Below are 24,708 nucleotides of genomic sequence, written 5' to 3' on the forward strand. Positions count from 1 at the left end.
ACTAACCTTCCCTAACCAGACAGAAAGGGCGAGTTATCTACTGAGGCTAACAAAAGGGACAATAGAAGCTGACATTTAGTAACTCCTACTGAGCATCTATGGCATTAGGTGCCTGATAACCCATAAGAGAGACTGCAAGGCATCATGCACCCCTTGATGTAATACTAGTAGAACTACTGGCGAGGCAATCCCCCCACCCAGGTCCCAGTGGACCAGAACAAATGCACAGAAAATATAAGTATCTGGGGAACTATGGCAGGCTATCTGCTTTCCTCATAAACAAACCTCAAGAAAAAAAAAGAGATAGAAGAATACACTGCAATATGTGGTCCTTAACTAGATCTCGATGTAACAAGCTTCTTAGAAAACTAAAATATCTGGTTAAGAAATTATTTCTGTTTTGCTGTAATAATGGTATCTGGTGTGTGTGTCTCTCTCTCTCTATATATATATATATTTTTTTTAAGTTTTATTTATTTATTTTACGTATGTGAGCACACTGTCCCTGTCTTCAGACACACCAGAAGAGGGTGTCAGATCCCATTACAGATGTTGTGAACCACCATGTGGTTGCTGGGATCTGAACTCAGGACCTCTGGAAGAACAGTCAGTGCTCTTAACCGCTGAGCCACGTCTCCAGCCCCGTGTCTATGTTCTTTTTAAGACAAGGCAAAAGACAAGGTCTAGACTGGCCTTGAACATTAAAGGCATGGCCACCAGGCCTGCCTTTGTTGTGTGCTTTATCCGTAAAAAGTACACATTAACATCAGTGTGAAAATACCTTTAAAGTACAATGTACGATTAGGGTTACAGATAAAATGGTGAACTAGTAGTTGTTGAAAACCAAGAACAAGTAACTTAGAGGTTACTTATTCTATTCTGAAATATGGTTAAAACTTTCTACAATTCTAAAAGATGCAAGCCAAAATACAAAAGAGCCAATCCCACTTGATTTGAGAAGCAGCAGTGTTGATAAAACATACACAGGTGAGTAGAGGGATACAACCCCCCCCCGACTCCCACTATCCAGTCAGGGCGGGCCATTCAGTTACATAGAATCAAGCTAATACTTCATGAAGTAAGGTTCAAATGTATCACTACATTTCAAAAAGATTTTCCTTTATTTAAATACATTTACAGCATGCAGGTTAACTTAAAATTATATGTTGTTTTCCCAAACCAATTATGTTTAAATGTAATCCTAAACACTGAAAATAAACCAACATATTCCACAGGTAGGCTTAGACTCTCTTCTGTTACCTCAAATCAACTGAGAGTTGCAAATAAATTCAGTAATGCATAGTAGCTAGTTTCCTTAAATTAGGCAAATAATTTAATTGATCACCATGAATAAATACTATTCGTATTTCATTGAGTTTCTCTTCTGAACCAATTACTAATACCACTCAGAGGAACATTAATATATCCAGTCACAAAAAAAGACACTGCAAATTAAAATATTTCAATATTCTAGATGATTAAAAATGTCCATTTTGAGTGAATGCTAGTTTTAATGACCTATCATAGCAAAAAAGAGCAGTTCAGTTCACTGAAAAGAAATTTATGAAATTCTTAGTATACTTTATGAAAGTTTGAAATTATAAATAGAAAAGAAACATTTAAGATTAAAAAAAACTAACAATGTGTTTTCTTAACATGCTAGTTACAATTCATTGTGTGTTATACAAGCACCAACACCCATGATACATCTTAAAACTTCTAAACTCAGACAAGAGAGGATTTCTTTCCCACTGTGAAAACTGCCCAAGAGGCAAGTTTTCCTTTGGAAAGACTGTCCTTATGGATGCAGCCAGACGCCTCTCAGACAGCGATGAGCACAGGAGCCGTGCATCACGAACGATGCACCTTACTAACCGCTTACACCTCGCTGCATCAAGCTCTCTCTTCAATTTGTGGAGTGTTTCTTTCAATCATAAAAGCAACACAATCATTAAAGGCTGCAGACTACAACAGCAAAGATTCTGACTGTTAAAAAAATAAATAAATTTATTTTTCAAACCAAAATTATTATAAAAGTGGAAATTACAATAGTTAAGGAAATAGAAAAATAAGCCAATTATGATCTGAGTCTTCTGACTATGGCTCCAAATTTAATAATACAAATATCTGTATATAAAACTTTTCCAAAGATTCTGCCAGCCAGATTCTAACACAGAACTTCCAAAGCTTCTCTACTTATCAAATAACCTCAGACACTCCATTTCCTGTGGATTTCTTGCTAACAGGGCTGCAGTTACCCCAAGCACTGAGGAAGCAGAGGTTGAAAATCTTTCCCTGTTACTTTTATAGATCCTTAAAATATACTTGATTGAGTTTAATCATTTGAAAAATAAGTGCCAAAAATAGGTATACACTTAGTTCTAATTTAAAAATTATTCACTATGGCCAACAATTTTTTCTCATTTTTTTTGAGAATTATTAGTGACTTCCAAACAATTTACTATTCCTAACTAAACAAATTATAGTGTATGACTTAGTGTAAAAAGTAAAAACCACCTTCAAGATTTCAGAGCAAAATTAACCATGTAGTTTTAAATTTATAGTTTATCTGTCCTGTTCACAATTTTTCTCATTTTTCAAAGGCTATAAATTTATCAGTCAACACAATTATTTAACATTTGAAAATTATTTAATTCTATAATGTCTTAATCCACTTATTTCCTAATATTGAGGATGACATTAGCTTCTGTTCAATTCTTACTTTAGCAGGTGGATATAACAGAATAAAGCAGGGCACCACTGTCCCTATGTTAAGCTATGTTAAGTGCAGAAGTGGAAAGAAGGGATATAGTCATTTCCAAACTCATCTTTAACATAATATTCACTTTTGATATGTAAGATATTTGTATTCAAAGTAGTACGCAACAGACATCTCATGAGCCTGCTCAGTCTTGAACTCCTGGCTAATTAAGTCAGAGGTCTTGAAGCTCAATGTTTTCGGAGGCAAGCTTCAGAGACTACACCAGCAACATAAACCCTAATTTCATTTCAAGGATTTTTATTTTTAAGTGAACTTTTTATTTCTTGAGTTTTGAGACAGGGTCACCCTATATAGCCCTGGCTGTCCTGGAACTCACTATGTAGGCCAGGCTGAACTGAACTGTCTGACTGATACCCATCTGCCTCTGCTTGGGATTAAAGTTGTGTATCCCACTTGAGGGACTTTTAAAATACAGTACTGACCTGATATATTTTGTGGCAAGTAGTGTTATAAGTGGTAAAATTTAAGACATTTAATCTAAATGTTCCGTATTTCCATTAAAAAAAAAAGACATTTTAGTAGAAAAGGGAACATGAAAAGCAATAGCAGCTAGGTAATGTAAACCAAGATTACACATACACAGAAAAGGCCAATCAAGTAGCACAGTCCTGTAACACAGTTACTCGGCACAGTGAAGACACGAAGGACAGACTATGTAGTAAGTAGGGCCACAGTTGTAAACTGTCATCTCCCTTCTAGGACATCAGCATTGTACTCTAGTGTTGGGAAGCAGCAGAGCTTACAAGAGTGGGTAGGAAACAGCTGTACAAGCCAGGAGTAATTTACACATTAGAAAATTAAATTTCTACAATCCCAAGGGATAGAGGTTAGTTATTGAAAGACTGATTTTACGTCCTCTTCAAACTTCAATTACTTTTCAACACCTGAAATAGGAGAAAGCAGAGAGAATTTTAGTTTTTATAACACTCATGTTTGAGATTAATGATGAACAAAATAGGAATGATTTAATTTCTTTAAAAATATGTTTTAATAAGATTTTATGTGCATAACTCTCTTGCTTGCATGATATGTGGACCACATGATTGGTGGTACCCATGGAGTACGGAAGGATTCCCTGGAACTGGAGTTATGGATGGTTATAAGTTACTATGTGGATAATGGGAACCAAACTTAGGTCCTTTGCAAGACAGCAAGTGCTCTTAACCAACACACACCTCTCCAGCTCCTGATTTCTTTCTTTTACTCATCTGTCTTCTAACTCGACCTATTTATGAGCAGGACAATGTTTACAAGGTCAGCCCATCATTTTTTTCACCCCCAGCTAATAAAACCATATGTGGGCTGATTAATGAATTATTTTAATAACAAAATAGAGCTGGGCATGGTGGCTCAAACTCGTATAACAAGCATTTGGAAGTATGAGGCAGGAGGTTTACCATGAGTTGAAGCTGAAGGGGAGCAAGGGGGTGGGCACACAGGAAGCATGAGGAAGTACTGGGGAGAGCAGGCTTGTCAGTCTTTAAACAGTAAACAGGACATTCTTACGTCAAGGACCACTAATCAGCAGCAGTTAGTAGCAAGTAAATGTGGCTTAAATGAAAATAAGGAAGCGCTGGGAAACAGATCCCAGAACCCACTGAAGCAAGTCTAGGAGGGCCTGTAATCCTGTGCTCTTATACCTGCAAGATGGGGGCTGAAAACAAGAGAATGTCTGGAAGCTGGAGGGATCGTCAGACTGGAACATGCAGGAGAGACCCTGTCTCAAACAAGGTGGAAAGAAAGGATTGACACCCAGTATTGACCTATGACCTCCACAAATAGGCTGTGGCATTTGTGAGCCAACAGACATACCCTAAAACACACAACTATCTTTAAGTAAGAAAGCCATGTGACAGAAGATAGGCTATGTAAAACTGCAAACAAAAGGCACTAAACATTATTATTAACTACCACCCAAATAAATCCATGTTTTCTTCAACATTTAAAAAGTAATTTAAAAAAGCTCCTTCAGGGTATTTAACTTTTCAACAGTTTGAGACACACTGATCTAAGAAATTAAAAGGCTCACGGGATGATGAGCATGCATGTCAGAGTGCATGCTGCTTTTGCAGAGGATCTCAGTTCAGTTCCCAGCACCCACTAGGAGGCGCACTGCTGCCTATAATTCAGTTCCAGTGGGAATGATGTCTCTGGCCTCTGTGGGCATGACACATATATACATAATTTTAAAAGGAAATAAAAATAAGTAACAAAAATTAAATAAAAATTGACTATCGTTTGGTCCAGCAGCGTAACAAACAATTACACTTCATAAATATACTTTTCACTCAGTTGAGCTAGCTCTCTCCTGTGCTAACCACCATCACTATGTAGACAATGCTGTACGTTAAGTGGCTACGTCTACTCAATGCGCATGAAGTGTGAGTCCAAGGTCACATATGAATTTTAACATGAAAAAACAACGTCCGAATATACCAACTACTGAGCTCTAAAACTCCCTCCTCTAGCGAGGCAGAAGGGGCAGCTTCTGTGTAGTGAAAGCTTGATGCTATGTGGTGATATCCTAACTCATGGAATTCTCAACCGTTACCAGCTTACTAATAAGGAGGTTGATGTCAGCTACTAGTCCAACATGGGCAGAGAGACAGGATTTGGAGTGTGTGTGTGTGCATGTGTGTGTGTCTGTCTGTGAGGGGAGCATCTCTCAGTGTAGGAAAAACTAATCTGTTTCCTGTGTCACTAGAATATAGCTCAAGTAAAAATGCTTACATTATGGGCCTGGTGACATAGCTTTAATCCCAGCACCCAGGAAGCAAAGGCAGGTGAATCTCTGTTGAGTTCAGGTTTACGTACCAGGCAAGCCAAGGTGTAAAATGGGACTCTTGAATCAAAAAAAGAAAAAGGAAACAACCCCCCCTCAAAACATGCCTAAGTCATTCAGTCTACACTGAATAAAAGAATATAGTAGCTACACACATATTAGACACATCCAGAAGGAGGTAGCATACATTTGTGATACCAGGTGTCTTTGGTAGGTCACTGTCACTACAAGGTAGAGATCTATTCTAGATTAAAAGAAACTTAAAAATACAAAGTTCTAGATCATGCCCTGGTTTAGAAAAGTTAGATACACAGGACATTAACAAGAAATAGAGAAGAGCTAAGGGTATAGCTCAGAGGGTCCAGCCTTGACTAGCAGGTACAAAGCCACAGCACCTCAGAGATACAAGAGGAAGAACCAAATTTAGACATCAGGCATTACACATATTAATGTGAGATGTGATTATTACAACTGCATAAAAAGCTATTTTCATGAATGTATAACTTATTTTTATAGTGAATTCTAGAAGGACTCAGAGGAGAATGAGTTTTCATGTGTGTGCTGTGTGCAGTGTGCATACGTAGGAGGCCAGACAGCGGTCATCTGCTTTACCATTGTATTTTTTGACACAGGGTAGCTTAGTGAACCCAGAACTCTCTAGTTCCAGGGACTTCCCCTCCCCGAGCTGGTTTACAGATGTCCTCTTCCTTGTCTAACTTCTACATGCACGCCAAGTCAAAGACAGGTCCTCAGGCCTGTGTGTCAGCTTCACTCACTTGACAGCTGGAGCCATCTCCCCAGCCCAGAAAGAACAGACTTTAACGAGTTGCTTTGTTCAAGTTCATGAACGCAGCAAAGCCAGACTGACACTCAGAACTTCCAATCCCATGCTCTTTATCTCTCTCACTTAAATCTCACACTAGACAGAAAAAACAAAATAGTACATTTTTAACCTCTCCAGATTGTTGGCTTAGTTTCTATTCAAAACAGCACTATATAAAGTAAAAACCAAGCAAAATTAAAATGAACCAACCTTAGGAATTCTCAGAAGCAGAGCTTCTGAGCTAACCATCTCATAATTATTTAGTATTTTAAAATTTCAGCATTTCTGTGGAAGGTCTGTAGTTAAAAGTCAGACTTCTGGACTGTCATAAACTATCAGATAGCCATTCACTAATGAACAAAGGGCTGAGTGTATTACTAAGTTAAAAAGAAAGCTATCAAGTACCACATGGGGAACAGGGGTGGTGTGTTATTTCTAGAACTTATAAATGTGAAATTATAGTAGTATATACAGAAAGTCCTCAAATGTATTCGTTATCTTCCTGCCAGAAACAGATGATAAGCCTGCATTTGATCCCAGGGCCCACACACCGTGGAAGGGGAAGAACACCCTCTCAAATGCCTTCGAATTTTCACTTATGTGCGTGTGCACGCACGCACGCACGCACGCACGCACACACACGACACACACACACACACCAAAAAATGGGAGAAGATTCAGAAACCTATTAGAAAAATCAACTCACAGGGGCTGGATACCTCAGCACTTAAGAGCACTGGTCCCTCTTCCAGAGGACAGGGATTCAATTTCTAGCACCAACATGGCAGTTCACTTCTGTCTATAACTCCAGTCCCAGAGGATCTAACACTCTTCTGTCCCACAGGGGCACTATATGCATATGGTATACAGATATACATGCAAGCAAAACACTCACACATAAAATTTAAAAAAAGAGAAAAATCGACTCTCAACAGGCGAATGAAATGGGTACTGTTTAAAAAGGCAATGTAAATGGAGGTGTGTGTGCATATTAAGTCACCTTCATTCAGGACACCCATGGGATGCTATTTTTGGCCTATCAAATTAACTACTAATAATTCTGGCAAGGATACAACCAAATGCTAATTTTTATTAGGATGCAACTTTCTAGAAAGCAACTGTAAGATCCTTAAAAATGTCAGGCTGTAGAATCCCAGTTTTGGGAATCTTCTCAAATATCTAAAGGATGAGGGAGTATATAAGATACTTCATATTTCAAATGTCATTTATAGAAGCAAAATTAGAATGAAATTAATGTGCTTTATTATGTTTCTAGTAAAGGGAATATTATAAACCAGTGCATACCCATTGTGTAGGATACAAAGAATTATTACAAATGATCCAATGTGTTTTAAAATTAGTAACACAAAACTAAACATAAATTATCTGTAGCATGAAACAGACTACAAGAAATTATGCCAAGTTGTTTTTATAAAACCACACACAATAAAAAAAAAATCCCGATTCTTCTGCAAAACTCGAATCCTAAGCTAAGTAGCTCAGTGTTTCCATACACAGTTACAACTCAAAAGCCAGGCATGGCCCCACACCTGCAATGTGTGTCGGTGTTCACGCCTGCTTGCCTCCACCACCTCGAAGCCCCACTGGCTGGTTGTTCTGAACAAATGAGCCTCCTCCACGAACTGCACCGGGGTGAGTTGGAGAGGCTGCTGGATGCTGTCCAGGACGGATAGGTTTTGCTGTGAAACAGAAAATAGAGTCAGAGTAAGGTGTAATAGTGACTGCAATGATTCCACAGGGGTCGGAGTTTCAGTCGGTCGGTCGGTCTCGGTCTCTCTCTCTCTCTCTCTCTCTCTCTCTCTCTCTCTCTCTCTCTCTCTGTCTCTGTCTCTCTCCCCACTAGCCATTTCTGAGGAGTTTATTGGGTTAATTTTTTGTGTTTTCATTTCTTGACACATTTTTTCTCAGTTCTCTCATTCTTCAGAAATAATATAATCTCTTGCCTCTAATAATCTTTTAAAATATTTGCTATTTGTTAAATTTTGAAGTGGTATGTAGTCCTGGTATATAGTCTATGTAGTCCTGGTTGTCCTGGAACTCTCTACATGGACGAGGCTGGGCTAGACCACACAGATGGGTCCTTTTCAGAGTCAGCTCTCTCTCCACTGTGGGATGTAGGGATCAAACACGAGCCACCAGGTTTGCATAGCAAGTGCTTGCACCTACATCCTCACATAATCCCTTTTCTGCACCAGCGAGTATTCTAGACCCGAGAAACTAACTGCTGCTATCACCTGTCCTTTCTGGAAATTCTCTTGTCTTCCGTGGTGTTTCCCTGGACAGGGCCTCCTGGCCTTGACCCGTCTAGTTACTTAGTTAGCTCTCTCTCAGTTTCTATCTTCTCTCCCAACAGCATCATCACTCTTTAGTAATTTAGAAAATGAAGACAGGAAACACCACCATGACAAAGCATGATAAAGAAGGCAATGTTCTCAAGCTGAAGGGCCACAAGCTACCTGAGCATGCTCTACTCACCAATCTGTGCAGAGTGTCCCCTTCTGGCCATATTCTTTGACCTGACTGCTTCCTTTATCCGGTCTACTTCTTGCTGATAGCGTTTGCGGTCTCGAGATGCATTTTCTTTGGCTTCTTTCAGGGCTGACTCCAAAGCTTTCACTCTCTCTGCAGTAGCTCTAAGTCGTTTCTCTAACTTAGGAAGTTCACAGCGAAGATCTGCATTATCACGCACCAACTAAAGGCACACAGAGAAAATCTGTTTAAGAGATAGTAGCCTAGAACAGTCTCAAACCCACTCTAGCAGATGACCTTAAGTCCTAATCCTACTCTATCCCAAGGGCTGGGAGTAGAGGCCCTGTCACCAAACTAGGTTCCTATGACGCTGAGGACAGAAGCCAGGGAGTTCTGAATGCTTGGCAGGCACTCTACCAACAGAGCTAACATCCTAGCCCCGCTCATTTAATGATTTTTTATCCAGTGACTGGCCTGTAATCCCCCTGTACCTAGGTAGACACCGAAGCACAACAGTGCTGGTAGACAACACTTTCTCTTCAGTAATACAACACAGCTGGTCAAGCAATTGTTCCTTTAGGTATATTTTTGAGACAAGGTTTCATGTATCCCACATGGCCTCCCAACACACGTAGTGAACGATGATCATGAGCTCTGGTCTGTCTCTATGTCCCAGTTGGGATTACAGGTGGTCACTACCATGCCCAGTCTTTATGGAGGTACAGGTACTGAACGCAGGCTTTCACACATTCAAGGAGAACACTGTGCTGAGCTAAGTCCCCAGATTGCTCTCTAGTCATATGACAGGCCCAAGTAAGCACACTAATAAAAGCTCAAGTCTACACTGGTGAAAGCACAGAGTTTGCATAATAAAGTGACATTTTTAAAAGTTAGCAAAACACAGCGCAAGGCCCTGGGTTCAGCCCTCAGCTGGGGGGAGGGTGAATTAGCAAAACACACACATTCCTATACAAAATATAAACTGCTCACTATATAACATGGTGTAATTTCGGATTACAGGGAAAAAAGTTCAACAAAGAAAAGACTGCATTAACTACAAAAGGAAGCTTATCCAATAAATTAACAAGAAATTTCAACCTTGAACTCCTATAGAGGAAATATGAATATTTCATGCTTTCATAGGATTTGTTTAATAACAACATGTTGATAAGAACATTAACTCCCGACCTGGGCAGAGTAGTTCACACCCGTAATCATAGCACTTAGAAAGGAGAGTCAGGACTGCCTGGTCCCCACAGAACTGCTTACTGAAACAGGAGTGGTACATCGCTAACAGTCTGGGGCCTGGAGGTGAAATGCTTCCTACGCCATCTGTGGCTCTGTAATGCTGCTGCACGGCACTCCATTACCTGCTTGTGCACTTTGGTGAGCTGCTCCAGATTGTTTTCAAGGAAGGAGATTTTCTGCTTCTGTGCAGCACTGCCGCCAGTGTCATCTGAGTCCACCTCAGCGCTCTGACAGCACAGAGACAAAGCAGTAAGGAAGTGTAAAGACCAGAAGACCCAAGCTTCCTCCACACAAACACGGACATCCCAGACTCACACGGGCACAACCACATAACGTATTCTTAAAGCACCACACACACAGCAAGCACCATTTGTACAAGCAGCCCTGGGCATGCTGTGATCACCTTTTTCACCCTGGTAGCCAAGTCCTGAACAAAGAGCTTGCGCAGGTTGTGTAAAGTCTGAAGTTCTTTTGCCTTGAAATAAGAATAAAGAAATCGGTCTTACAATCACAATACTTAAGGCAGAAAATCCAAAGCATGCTCCCCAGTCCTGTTTCCATATTTTCTTACCACCGTCTCTTCCAACCCCTTCAAATCTTGCCTTGCTTGTTCTCGTCTGTCTTGCATAACCCTAAATTGAAGCAACAATTACATGCTTTCAACATTGATTCCATAAATTCCAGCTTTATTTAGCAAAAATTACATCAAACTTTATTAAACTCAAATAGAAATATGCTTACATTTAAACAACAGTTTGCCCATGCAGTACCTTTTGAAGGAATCTGCATGTATGTATTTCCATCTCTTCTTCATTATCTAGCTTATTAGGAGAAACAGGGCTCATACAGCAATGGAAGAGATCAAACAGTATGTGCCAGAGTTCATATAAGGATGGCTTTTATTTTAAAATATGGTACACAGAGTAAACTGCTATTTATCTAAAAAGATACTAAGTGGAAGTTGTTGATAATAAAATCTGTCTGAGACTAAAGCATTTTACACTATATAAAAGTATAGCTGAAATTCAGCAGAATCTTCTATCTCCCCACTCCAACCCCATCCCTCACTGCAGAGCTGGGGCTTAAATCCAGGCCCTTGTGCACTCCTGCCACATTCCCAGCCCCGAGCAGAACCTTCATGCAATGCACTCTCAACTGGTCCTCTGGTGTAACATCTAAATGCTATAGTTTACTTGCAAATTATTTCTTAAAACTCAAGACTCTAGAAAGCCAGTAACTCACAGTGAATGAGAAAAAGCAAGGGGGAAAATCTCTGCTCAAGAAATTAAGGTTAGGGGTAGCTGGTCTGGCAGCTGAGAACACTTGAGACTCCTGCAGAGGGAGGACTCCAGTGTGATTCCCAGAGCCCACATGCTGACTCAACAGTTTGTGGCTCCAGTTCCAGGGATCCATCACCTATTCCTGACCTCTGTGGGTACCAGGCACATACATGGTAAACATGAATAAATCTGAGCAGGCCATTCATACGCATTGAGAGAAGGTGGGAAAACAAAAACCAAACACTACAACTTTATTTTAAAAAGAAGATCAAAACAAATGATTTCACGAAAAATCAAATTTGACAAAATGTAGTAATAGAAGTATATCCCACAATTTTCTAGATTACTATCAGATTTTAAGATGGTCTTTATGATAGATTCTGAAGTATTATAGACACCAAGAAAACAGCAGGCAGTCTGAGAAACAAGCAGTCTTGCTTTCACTCAAAAATAAGCACATGTCACAAATTAAAGCAACACAGAAAGAAGACAGCCATGCCCATGGGCAGTACCTGCAGCCTTGTGTTTGTAAGCTTTAACCCAAGCAGCACTCACGTGAGCTCATGCAGCTTCCTGCTCTTCTCCTGGTCTACAGCCTTCAGCCTCTCATGCTCCACCCTTAGCCGCTCCTGTTCCAACACCATCTTCTGGTTTTGGCTGACAAAAGAACAGAATAAAAGTTCAACCTCAAAAGTTATCTGAACGTCATCACCAAATTTAACTCTTTAAGGGGTCTGCCTTTTAAAATAGGATGTTACTACATATTCCTGATTAGGAACTTGCCATCTTCCTGGGCCTGAACTCTGACAAGCTCAATTTCTTCTGCCAACTGGTCAGGGTCTCATTACTCTGATTTCATGAGGGTAAAACAGGAAGGGCATGGCCACCCTCAAGTCATTTGGGATTTCTCCTATGGTCACTAAGTCACTGATCAATCTGTTCCCCACACCTTTATCTCCATCTCACAAAATTTGTCATCACTTATTTTCTTTTTTTTTTTACTCAAATTATCACAGATCTCTCCAATTTATACTCTACATATGTGAAGACAGAAAACATTCGAAGAGAAGAAAAAAATCTCATCTCAATGAACACAGACGGTTTCTATGAGGATGTCTGTCCATTAGTACCTCCTGTCTGAAGAGCCAACCTCCCTGAATCAGTCGCTACCAACGCAGAGAAAAGCACAGTACTTACTCTTGGAGATCAGTGATTAGCTTTTCCTTTGCCTCAACTTCATCTCGTAAACTACTGATTTGTTTTTGGTGGGTTTCTCTGTGACTCTGGATCTGCTGTTCAACAGCTTGCTGAAATTTGGAAGGGAAAAGATCAAAGTTAGATTAAGATTACTAATAATGATGGATTAAAAACATCAGGGTGCACTAGACAGCAAACTTGCCTTGACTTCATTTGCAGTCTGAACCTTGTTCAAGTGCTCTTTTTCCATTTCATGGACTTTCTCTGTTTTGTACATGAGAGTAAGAGATTAAAAACAACAACAACAACAACAACAACCACCACCACCACCACCACCACCAACAACAAAGCAAAACAAAAAGAGAGGGGGCAAAGTGACTCTTAAGATTCCTGAGATAAACCAGAGGGCAAACAGGTTTTTTAAGAACTTGGCAAAACCTTCCAACCTCAGTAACATTAGGATACTTTGTTACCACTGATGTATTGATACCACAAAAGGAAATGAAATAGTTTCTAAGTGTTGTATGTTAGGACTTACACACACACACACACACACACACACACACACACACACACACACACACACACACACACACACACAAACTTTGTGGGAAATATCTTGAATTGCCACTTATCTTCAACACAATTTTAATGTTTTTTAACATATATGTTTGGACTATGTATGTTCACATGGAAGTGTTTACCTATGTGCATGTGCATATGTCTGGTAGCTAGGGGCTTACTCCATGTATCCTCTGTCACTCCTTAATTTTAAAAAATATTTCAGGGGGGTTGGGGATTTAGCTCAGTGGTAGAGCGCTTTCCTAGCGAGCGCAAGGCCCTGGGTTCGGTCCCCAGCTCCGAAAAAAAAAAAAGAAAAAAAAAATACTTCAATGCCACAGAGGTGGATAATTTGCTATTTCAAATCTTCTACATTCTTAACTATTTTCTTTCAGTCTGAGTATGTGTACAACAATTATATTAAAGTAAGGAAGAACACAGACATAGCAGTTGGAAGCCAGTATACCTTGTGCTCGAAGTTGGACTAGTTCCTCACCAAGGGAATCCACAGATTCCTCCAGCTGTCTCTTCTTTTGTTCTACATTTTGAAGGTATTCAGTCAGTGACTTGATTTTGGCTTCATGCTTTTGGGGAAAAATACTAATATTAGGTGGGGAAATGTCTCACACACTATGCAGTTAAAATGTGAAAGATTTAGCCATTATCTATCCAGCTTCCAGCACCTGTACCTGAGATACTGCTATTACCAATCCTCCTTGAACACTTCCTAGTGTAGTTAGTGCTCCTTACTCAGCAGCCAGTGACAGAACATCCATTAGTCCCTGCAGTTCTGCACATCTATTCTGCCAGTTGCGTTTCTAGCTAATTTTCATACTTGGTATGTACACATTACATCATACAAGTTGTGTACATTACAGATACACTAAAACCAAATAGGCCTTTTATTACTGAAAATACACAGAAGCATATGAATCTGAAAACCTTTATAGTAAATAAAATTTAGACGTGACACTTTAGCAAAAATGAAAAGCCATCTGAAACACATACTTGGGAGATACGAAGCTGGCATGCTGCTAACTCCTTCTCGTTTTCTTCCATTTTTTTGTTGCTCTCAGTCTGTGTGCTTTCTAGCTGTTTGCAGCGTTTCACCATGGTTTTTACTTCTGATTTCATTTTGCTAATGTAGAGCCTTGCAACAGTAAACTCTTCATCTATCATACCAGTCCCCTCGGGTTGCTGAGAGAAAAACATGAAACACGTTAAAGTCAGGGCTACACGGTAGCACACACTTTTAATCTCAGTACTTAGGAGGCAGAGGCAATCGGAATCTCTGTAAACTGAAGGACAGCCTGGTCTACAAGGTGAACCAAGTAAGACAGTCTCCCTACCTCCACTTCCCACCACCATGCACACAAAGGAATGAGAAAACTCAGAGCCAAACAGGTTCAAGTCTATTGTCCCCACCTAACAGATGTCATAGGAAGCCATGATGTCTGTGTGAGCAAGCATGTGAGCCACGGCGTGCAGGAGGAGATCACAGGGAGGACTTGCGATTCTTTCCTTCTATTATGTGAATTATAGAGTCATAATCAGTTCATTAGATTTGGTAGAAGTCCCCTCTCCCATAAAGGAGTCACCTTCACCTGTTTTTGTTTGCTTGAGTATAAGATGGGGCCTTACTATGTAACTCTGACTGGCTTGAACTTCATTCTCCTTTACATGTTTAATGTGACTGTGTAGTGTCACCAAGGTAGGCTGGGGAGATAGATGAGCAGCAAAGTGGCTGACATGACCACATAAGGAGGAGTTGCCTGGCACTCATGTAAAGCGAGGCAAGGTGGTGTGTACCTGTAATCTCAGGACTGGGGAAGGCAGAGAGACAAGCTGCTCTCTGGGACTTGTTGGCCAGCTGGTCTAGACAAGTCATTGAGCTTTTAGCTCAGGGAAACCTTTGTTCCAAACTACAATGTGGATGGCCAGGTAGACAGGTAAACAGACAGGTTGAAGCTTGGTGCCAAGTGTGAGGACTGAAGTTTTGGGCTACAGAACCCAAATAAAAGCTTAGCAGGAATGGTGGTCACTTTTAATGCTCAGCACCCAGGAAGCAAGATCTGAGGCAAAGATGCTAGCTAGCTAGCTAGCTAAGCTGCAGGTTCCGTGAAAGACTGTGTCTCAACCACTAAAGGGGGAGTGCATAAGGAAGACACCTGAGGTTGATCTCTGGCCTCCACGCACATTCATGGACACACATGATGTAACAATAGGCAATTAATTCACTTATGAGCTCTCCACCTGAGCAGACTCACCACTGTTCTGTTCAGACACACACACAGAAATAAAGTAAGATGTGTTTAAAATGTTTTACCACCAATATCAGCATGCATGTAGTCAGCTGTCTCCTTCTACCATGGGTTCCAGAGATCAAATTCAGGTCATCAGGATTACGGAGTGAAGCACTTCTACCTACTACTAAGCTACCTCAGCAGCCTAGTAAGGTGATTTTAAATGACAATCTTCAACATGGCCCGATGAGGTACTTAGTAAATATTCTACTTCTATGACCCTGGCTTTCTCCCTCTTTGCTCATCTACTTCAATCAAACCTAAGGGAAGAGGGAGATGGCTAAGTGCTCAGTGCTTACTGCTCCTCTAGAGGAGCTGAACTGGGTCCCCAGAACCTACATGGAGCACCACAAGGGCTCCAACACCCTCTTCTGCTCTCCAGGGACACCCGTACATATATGGCGTACACTCACATAGACATAAATATAAAAAACAAACAAACTAAAATATAGTTAATATCATACATGGTTATGAGGATAATAGGTATGAAAAGAACTTTGTTTAAAAAAAAAAAAAAAAAAAAAAACCAAAATAGCAGGGCTGGGGATAATGGTTGAGTCAGGAAAATGTCTGCCATAAATGCCTGAGGACTTTTTAAAACAACATGAAAAAAAAAACAAAAAACAAAAAAACAAAATTGAAAACAAAAAACAGGCAGATGTAGTGGGCACATGCCTATGTCCCCAGTGCTTGGGAGGCAGGTGGAGGGTTCCATAGGGAAACTCCAGGCCCCACTGGGAGACGCTGTTTCAAAAAACAAGGGAAGATTCAAAGAAAAAGAAATCATATTAGGAATTTGACTTAATTCTGCTCCCAAAAGCCGCACTTCCATGCCTGAGGGTCCCTGTCCCAGCTGGCTTCAATCAGTGATAAAGAACTGCAATACAGCTAAGGGTTGGGCAGGGAGATGGAGGTGGAACTTTTAGATTGCTCAGGCAAAGGATCAAGAGAGAGAAGAGAGAAGATACTCACCATGACGCGAGGGAGAGGGATCAGATTTAAGAGCTGCTGTAGGTGGAAATGTAGGTGCAATTTAGGTGGAAAGGGAAAGGGCCCCTATTTGGGGACTTGGGGGGTGGAGGGAGACCTGCCCAGAAGTAACAAACATAAAAATACAGATTTAGAAGGTGTTAAGCCAGGAATACTGGAGAGGAACGTGTGCCCAGCCATTGAGCTAGTCAAGGAATAGCAAAATTAGCTGGTGCAGTCTTTCATTTGTGAATCCAGAGGTCTTGTACGGGTGCAGCTGGGAGACAAAGAGGATTAACTAATGCATCACTACAAACCCAACAGCACCAAAGATTGATCCCTGAGCTTTGCAGGCCCCTGGAAATGTGTGCAGCTGCACCTGCACAATAGCACATGCATGACAAAATAACATGCTGGAGTAGGAGCTGTACACAAAAAAAGATACATAATAATAACAGTGTTACCTTTACATCATTATTTCCCACAGCAATTCCTATTTCTGCAAGGTCTTTTAGTAATGATGCCATCATTTCAGCTGCTCGTTTCTTCTGGTGGTTGGTCATTTCCTTCAGCTTCTGAAGCTCAGCATCAATACTTGCTAAAGTTGCCTGACAGAATGAAAACAGATGAGACTACATCTACAATTCGTACAAAACCACTTCTCTCTTGTTTTGAGATAACGGCTTTTTTTTTTTTTTCCGGAGCTGGGGACTGAACCCAGGACCTTGCGCATGCTAGGCAAGCGCTCTACCACTGAGCTAAACCCCCAACCCCCTCTCTTGTTTTGAGATTCTTGATCTATAATGAATTATGAGATGCAGTAGCTTCTAATTCAAGTTATTAGTTTTCCTAACGTTAGAAATAGCCAAATTATTTAAATAATTAAATTACACACCAATACACTTTTAGGAACCCAAATTATAACATTGTTGCTCTACTCCCTAGGCTTTGTATATAAAGAGAAGAGAAGGTGAGACCCAGGTGTCTTGAGAACCTATGTCACCCATCTCTTAGGCTTATACAGTAGTGCCTTACTTAGCTAACTTCATTTAGTATTATTTATACTTAGTATTAAGAAAACAAAATTTATCTTACAGATTTTTGATTCAATTCATCACTAAGCAATTCATATTCCTTTGTTTTGTCTTCGACTTCCTGAGACTTCTGATCATAATTAACAGCCAGCTCCTCTAAGGCCTGTAAAACTTCTTTGACTTCTTCTTTAGAAGCATCATTTTCTGCTTGGAGGCGATTCAGTTCAGCTTGCATATTATCTTGATCCCTTCTGGTTGATGCCAGAAGCTAGATAAAAGGGAAAATAGAACTTTATCAAACCTGCAAGAAAACATTCATTTGCTTCACAATTAAGGCAAACAACAGAAATGAAAAGTCACACTAGTAAAGGTGCTGACGCTTTACTCTGTGACATTCGCACAGAGCAGCTCAGAGCAGGCACTAGGCTACACTCTGTGCAACACAGAATGGAAGAGATCTACTAAGTGTGAAGTCCGGGAGAGCAAGGGCAGCACAAGGCCTAATCTACTAACTAAAAGGGAGGGCAGAGCGCTGGGTTCCATAACAAAGAGATCTTTCTGGATGACATTCATGGACAATTTAGCCAAGAAGTACAATTTTAGCCATGTAAAAACAAACAAAAGACCAAAGGCACTCTATTCTAGACTTGTAAATACTGTGTACAAGATCCAAAATCCAATTACAATAGTTCTTTAAAAATTTGACAGCTGCAGCAAATTCACCACTTAAGAGCATTTGCTGCTCTTTTCGAAGACCTGGACTCAGATCTGAGCACCAGGACAAAACTGTCTCCAATTTCAGGGGATCAAATGACTTCTGCTTTCTAAGGGTACCAGGCACACACACGGTACATATGCATACACACAGGTACTAACATATATACATGAAATCAAAGTAAATCATTTTTAAAGAACCTGGATTTGTTTTAGGAAACTAAGGGTGGCTTTGGAGAAATGCCCCAGTGAAATATGTCAGCCTAGTAAGTTTGAACTGGAGAGAAGACAAAGGACCATCCAGGTCAGTTACTCTTTATCACAGACAGTTGAAAATAAATGGGAATGTTAGTAATAGCTATTAATAACATTAAGAAATAGGAATCATGAGTGCTAAATGTCCTACAGTGCAAGGAACAGAATATTATAAAGTTGTCAAACTCCAAATGCTAACAATCTGCCTCTAAGAACAATGTTATAGTTGAAGTAAACAATAAAAGATACCAGGCACAGTGGTACACACCAGGAGGCTGTGTTAGGTAACTTGGGCTCAATGTCAAGTTCCAGGCCAATTAAAAAGTAAATTTCTCAACAATCCAAAAGGAGAAACTGATTAAGTCTGATTTTTCTGATAATGGATATTTCATTCTGCTGGAGGTCACAGCCTTTTCTATTTCTTCAGATTCTCAAAAAGCACTAAATAGGGACTATTTTTCAATTATCTCCACTATACTGGGTGAAATGAAATGAAAGGTGGCACAGACTGGGAGTAGGAAGGCAACATGGAGGAGTAGAAGTATGTTTATTCATGACATTCACATTCCCAGAAAAAGTCACATTGAAAATTATACAATTACTAACAACTGTGATGGCTATACTTGGTTGTCAACTTGACTGCATCTGTAATTAACTAAAACCCAAATGGTTGGGTACACCCAAATGGAAATTTTTTCTTTGTTTGGGGATGGAGTCAAGACAGGGTTTCCTTGTGTAGCCTAGGTTGTCCTAGAACTTGCTCTGTAGACCAGGCTGGCCTTGAACCCAGAAATTCACCCGCCTGTGCCTCCCAAATGCTAGGATTCAAAGCATGACCCATCACCATCAGCACGCTGGCTTGTTTTCTAGCAATCTGATGCCAGTTAGGTTCATTTTGGAAGAGAGACCATCAACTGAGAAAATGTCCCCCCTAGATTGATAGATGATTCATGTATGTGGAGTTGTCCCACAAGGAATGGTGCCACCCTGGGCTGCTGTTCCTGGGCACTATAAAAAGCAGGCTGAGCAAGCCATGAGAAGTCAGCAAAGAACACTCATCCATGGCTTCTGCTCTGGTTCCTGTCTTCAGATTTCTGCCCTGGCTTCCCTAAGTGATAAACTTATAAGCTATAAAGCAAAATGAACCCTCTCTTCCCCAAGTTGCTTTTGGTCATGGTATTTTAGCATAGCAACCAAAAGCCTAACAAAGACACTTACCTTATATATTTATATATCTTAAGTTATTATATCTAAAGCAGGCCTTTTCCCAATAAACACAAGTGAGTAAGTGAATATAAAGACAATATGTATATAGCTTTCTTAACTTCCTTTCACTCATATGTAAACATCTTTTTCTCTAAAGGAGAGTGTCTTAACAATTATTCCAGGCCACTGTCTCCCCCCCAAATCTGTAAGAAATGTTTAGAAGTCAGGAGAGTAGAAGATATATAGTATAATAAGTAACATAAAAGAGAATTAAAAACTCCGCAGTCATATGGTCCAGAATTTCCCTACTGGTGTTTCTGAGAAAAGATCTTATTATGTAGTCCTTGCTGTCCTCAAACTTAAAATTCTGTCTGGGCATCCCTAATTCTGAGATTACAAATTTATACAGATTATATGCCACTACATCTGTCAAAAATAAATTGTTTTGTAGAAGCTGTCTTCTCTCTTCTATATATAGGACAGGAAACTCAAACATCAAAACCAAATAACAAAAAGCACCTAAGGAGGAAATCGGTCTGTTTCAACACATTCGAGGATTAATCTCACAGCACATAGATAATTAAGCAAGCACACACCAATAAGTTTAAAGGTATAGTAGTTACATAATCCAAACCCCATAGATGCCTTTGGCTTTAGATGATAAACACTGAAGATTTTCTGGAAGCACTTAGCTCACCTCTTCCTGATCCAACATTTGTGTCTTCAATTTCTCCACCAGTTGGCTCTGTTGGTTAATCTCTTCATCCTGAGAAATATTAAAGTATCCAATTAACAAAGTAGACTATAACCTGGCTTGTTTCCCAGCACCAATTCTGAATTATTACTCCTCCAAAATAGTCAACAGAATTTACATACAGTTTCCACGCAGAACTAAAATTATATTTTCTTCCCTGGTGCTGGTAATGAAATCCAAAGCCCCATGCAGTCAATGCAAACATTCTACTACTTAGCTGTATCTTTACCCCCTTGAAGTCAGCACTTACATTTACTGTTAAGATGATTCTCCAACCCTCTATAATTATCCAAGCTGTCTTCAAAATCACTACACGCTCAAGGTTAGCCTTATACTCCTGTCCTCCTGCTTCTACCTCCTAAGTACTAGAATTTCAGCATGTCCTACCAAATGCAGCAACGTCTTGGCTTTCTAAAAGCTAACAGAAATAAAGGAAAATGTAGATCACAAGGAACCTTAATACTGAAATTAAAAAATCCTGATATCAGTAGTATTCTAAATAGACAAATCTAAAACAAGTAATGCGAACTCTACCTTGTCATCAAGTTGTTTATACAATTTAGCAATTTCTTCTTCACACTTTCTTCTCTCAGCATCTGTAAAACTACCAGCCATTCCGATTGCAGCAGCCGGTTTGTCATTGATAATAGCAATGTCTTTATCTGCTGTGAAGGCTTCCAAATTAGCCTTCTCTTTGTCAAACTGCTCATCAACAGGCACTGTTTCCCCTAAAATGACAATGAAATGGTAACTACAAATGTGTGTATCTAAAACGAACTACTTTTTCCCTCTGCAAGTTCTCACACATTCCTTCTGCTGTGACAAAGTATGTGGTTGGTGTTCCCTACTGCCATTTTTAGCAGATTTGTTTGCGTTTTAAAAGGTACTTCAGTATCAGTAAATTTCTCATTCTGGTCACTGTTTTCATTTCCTTCGATTGCTTTTCTGTGCAGGATCAATTTTACTCTCAATCTCAGGTGTTCACTCATCTCGGTTTCTTTAGGATCAACCGTTGGCACTTCATTTTAATCTCTGTCTGTGGTGCCCTGTTTCCCTCAATGATCATTATCATGTTTGATGTCACCACCTACTTACTCCAATCTCTGCAGATTATATTTGTTCAGGAAAGCCTGTCAACAGTAAGCCCATGTAGAGATGCCATACAGAAGAGTTCTGAAGCTCAGGGCTTCTGCAGTGGTGCACCACTGAGGTATGCCTGCTGCTGAGGGCTGTGCAAATCTTGGGATCGCTGACAGAGACAAGGGTTCACTTAGCGGACTTAAAGCCTGAGACTGCAGGGCTGGAGAAACGTCTCAGAGGTTAAGAGCACTGACTGCTCTTCCAGAGGTCCTGAGTTCAATGTCCAGCAACCACATGGTGGCTCACAACCATCTGTAATGGGATCTGATGCCCTCTCCTGGTGTGTCTGAAGACAGAGACAGTGTACTCATATACATAAAATAAAGAAATAAAAAAAAAAATAAATAAATAAATTAAAAAAAAAAAGAAGAAGAAAGAAGCCTGAGGCTGCAAGTTCCCACTTGGCAGTGAGGCAAGGCTGCAGGCATGTATAGAGCGGAGGGCATTTCCCTAGTCTTGGGGTCCAAGGTACACTAATTTCCTTATCTTTCTCTGTATCTTGGTTAAGGAATAGGGAGACACAAGTAATCTAGAAGCATCCTTTGTGGACACTGAAACTTTATTACTAAACCACATCAAGTTCTATTTTCGCCTGTTATTGAAATGAATGTTTCCATAAGGGATGATAAGCAATGAGTCCCACCTCACCATCCTTTGTGCCTCTTCCTTAAGCAACGTCAGCAGCTCTTAGCTGCTTTTCTTTCTGCTCTGATCCTGAGTTTTGTTTGGTTTTTAGAATGGTACCCTCTTGCCATGTAGAGTCAGTTCTACTTCCCATGTGCTGGGATCACAGGTCTATACCACAGAGCTCTGTCCTAGATCTGGACATGCTTACCTGCTACTGAATCCTTCCTAATCCAGGCACCTACTACACTCTAGCATCTACGGCTCTTACTTACTGTTTGAGACAACATAAAATTTAAATGACACATCTTGATCTTTATTTGAAGACCTCTACATGAAAATAGGCTTTATTTAGCATTCATATAAAATCTCAAGTATGTAAAAGAGCCCTAAGTGAGAAAGTTTAAATGACAATGCTTAAGTGATTAATTACCGTTACGCCATCGGTTGAGCTCGTTTTCCAGCCACTGAATGGTGTTCCGTAGAGTCTTATTTTTTTCCTTTTCTTTTTCATACTTCTTTTTCCACTGCTCTGCAGTTAACTCTACATTGACACAGACTGTGTTCTTTATTGTTTTGGCCCTTAGTGATGCAATTACAGAAGAGATGACATGAGTAAGGAAGAGTAATCATTATATAAAGAAAAAAAAAAAAAGGGATATGACTGAAAGTATTTTTAAGTGACATTCCTGTTTAACAGATAATATAGCTAAGTAACAAATTGTTCAAGATTATCTAGTTCTTTCTTAGAACAAATTCTAAAAAAATATCTATTCACAACCCAAATAAATTTCTATCAACACTCAATCTTTGGTAATACTTAAAAAAACAGGCTGGAGAGTTCAATTCCCAGCAACCACATGGTGGCTCACATCCCTGAGTAACGAGATCCGATGCCCTCTTCTGGTGTGTCTGAAGGCAGCTACAATGTACTTATATAGAATAAATAAATAAATCTTTGAAGAAAAAAATCAAAACTAAGAAAATATATTTATTTTGCCAACTCACTTGGCAAGGCTGAAGCAGTAACCTACGTTACCTATCCCTGCAGGTCTAAGATGAGGCTGTCGGTGATTTTCACAGTAGCTATTTCATGTATGTTAATCGAGCCTTCAAGTGTGTCAGTGAGCTTCACACAGGCTCATATATTTGAAAAGCTTTTACTTCGTCATCTAACTCAGACACTTACTTTCATCAGAAGAAAATTAGACAATGAAATTTCTCGATTAATGTTAATGTCTGTGAAAAGTTGAAGTTTGTTAGGTCTAAAATACAGCTCTAACTTATATGACCTATGTCCTGATTCAAAGTACAGGATCTAGCTCTCTGACAGTACGTCTGGATTTGAGTAGTGGCTATCTGACATTAGTAACTTTAATGCCATGTCTTTAGGCTTTGTATTTCAACAAACCTTTGACCAAAGAGGAGTGTTGACTTTGTCTCAGACTCATTGTAAGATGACGGAGAGCAGCAAATGACAATAGTGGTCCTACAGTTGCCACCTAATGAATCTTGAAGAATTCTGGTCATTTTACTGTCTCGATAAGGAACATAGGTCTACAAATAAAAACAAAGACAAAACAACAAAAACAGTAGGGTTTATACAATAATATTTGCTGTGTAACTTTTGGTCATCCTGTTTCTGCCTCAGGCGCTGTGATCAGATATGCTTTCCCAGGCCTCAATTATTTCATTTATTGTAACTACTTGATTTCAAGATGGGAGTGAGTTAGTATAACACTAAACTCAGAAGACATCACACACTCATTCAGTTTTACACTTGTGTATATTCTCTATAAATAACTACCCATAAAAAAGGGAACAGACTTGTATACTCACACTGCCTTCTGCCAAAGCAGAAATGACATTTCCAAGTGCAGAAAGTGACTTGTTGATGTTCTTAGCTTCATCCAGCACGGCACCCTCAGCTCCAGTTTTACTAACCTATGTAAGATTACATAATAATGAGATAAACTTCTAAGTTTAAGATAATTTTCTTTCAACTTTCCAAATAGCCACCAATAAACAGTAGTATAAAATTACAAAAGGGAAGGGTGTTCACACTAAGGACTAGAAATCCTTAAATACCCACTATTTGTCTAATAGCCTAGTCAGAGAACTAGTTGGACAAGAATGCGATTAGAGTAATATTAAATTTTATTTCTAGTGTGCTTTGGTCAATAATAAATTTACATGTAAATCTGTAGTCGTCACTATTATCTCTTTACTACATTATAAAACAAGAAACTGGAAATCGCCTAAACTATAACACAGACATAATTTGCTAAAAATAAAAGACAGTTCTAATACTACATAAGCTAACATGTGACTAAACCTAAATGGCTCCTAAATAAGAGCTGTGGTTCTAATACATAAGCTGTGTGTAAGACTTTTGGTGAACAAGACTAGGTACATCATTCTAAATCAGAAGATGCAAAATAGCATAATGGCCACAGAAGTCTTTATTAAAACATTTATATATTCTAATTTTTGACCCTCCTATACCCATGGATTCAACTAGTCAAGGTTGAGAAACATTCCAAAAC

General features: G+C 39.6%; 1 protein-coding gene across 1 annotated transcript in view; it reads right to left on the reverse strand.

Moving 5' to 3' along the window:
• Window positions 1-1,098: 1,098 nt before the first annotated feature.
• Kif5b (kinesin family member 5B) overlaps window positions 1,099-24,708 on the reverse strand; it is a 37,319-nt gene continuing 13,709 nt past the window's right edge. Inside the window, exons 9-26 of the mRNA XM_032885255.1 lie at window positions 24,002-24,106; window positions 23,574-23,719; window positions 22,596-22,744; window positions 20,933-21,126; window positions 20,342-20,410; window positions 17,531-17,737; window positions 16,900-17,043; window positions 14,172-14,360; window positions 13,630-13,747; window positions 12,805-12,866; window positions 12,603-12,712; window positions 11,961-12,062; window positions 10,697-10,757; window positions 10,529-10,600; window positions 10,248-10,352; window positions 8,884-9,100; window positions 7,938-8,087; window positions 1,099-3,666 (exon numbers count right to left, since the gene is read on the reverse strand). Coding sequence (XP_032741146.1) covers window positions 7,957-8,087; window positions 8,884-9,100; window positions 10,248-10,352; window positions 10,529-10,600; window positions 10,697-10,757; window positions 11,961-12,062; window positions 12,603-12,712; window positions 12,805-12,866; window positions 13,630-13,747; window positions 14,172-14,360; window positions 16,900-17,043; window positions 17,531-17,737; window positions 20,342-20,410; window positions 20,933-21,126; window positions 22,596-22,744; window positions 23,574-23,719; window positions 24,002-24,106 — 2,181 coding nt within the window. The 3' untranslated portion in view covers window positions 1,099-3,666; window positions 7,938-7,956. The remainder of the gene's footprint in view (window positions 3,667-7,937; window positions 8,088-8,883; window positions 9,101-10,247; window positions 10,353-10,528; window positions 10,601-10,696; window positions 10,758-11,960; window positions 12,063-12,602; window positions 12,713-12,804; window positions 12,867-13,629; window positions 13,748-14,171; window positions 14,361-16,899; window positions 17,044-17,530; window positions 17,738-20,341; window positions 20,411-20,932; window positions 21,127-22,595; window positions 22,745-23,573; window positions 23,720-24,001; window positions 24,107-24,708) is intronic.

This window comes from Rattus rattus, chromosome 14 (genome assembly GCF_011064425.1).
Source record: "Rattus rattus isolate New Zealand chromosome 14, Rrattus_CSIRO_v1, whole genome shotgun sequence".
In the NCBI taxonomy this organism is placed as follows: Eukaryota; Metazoa; Chordata; class Mammalia; order Rodentia; family Muridae; genus Rattus; species Rattus rattus.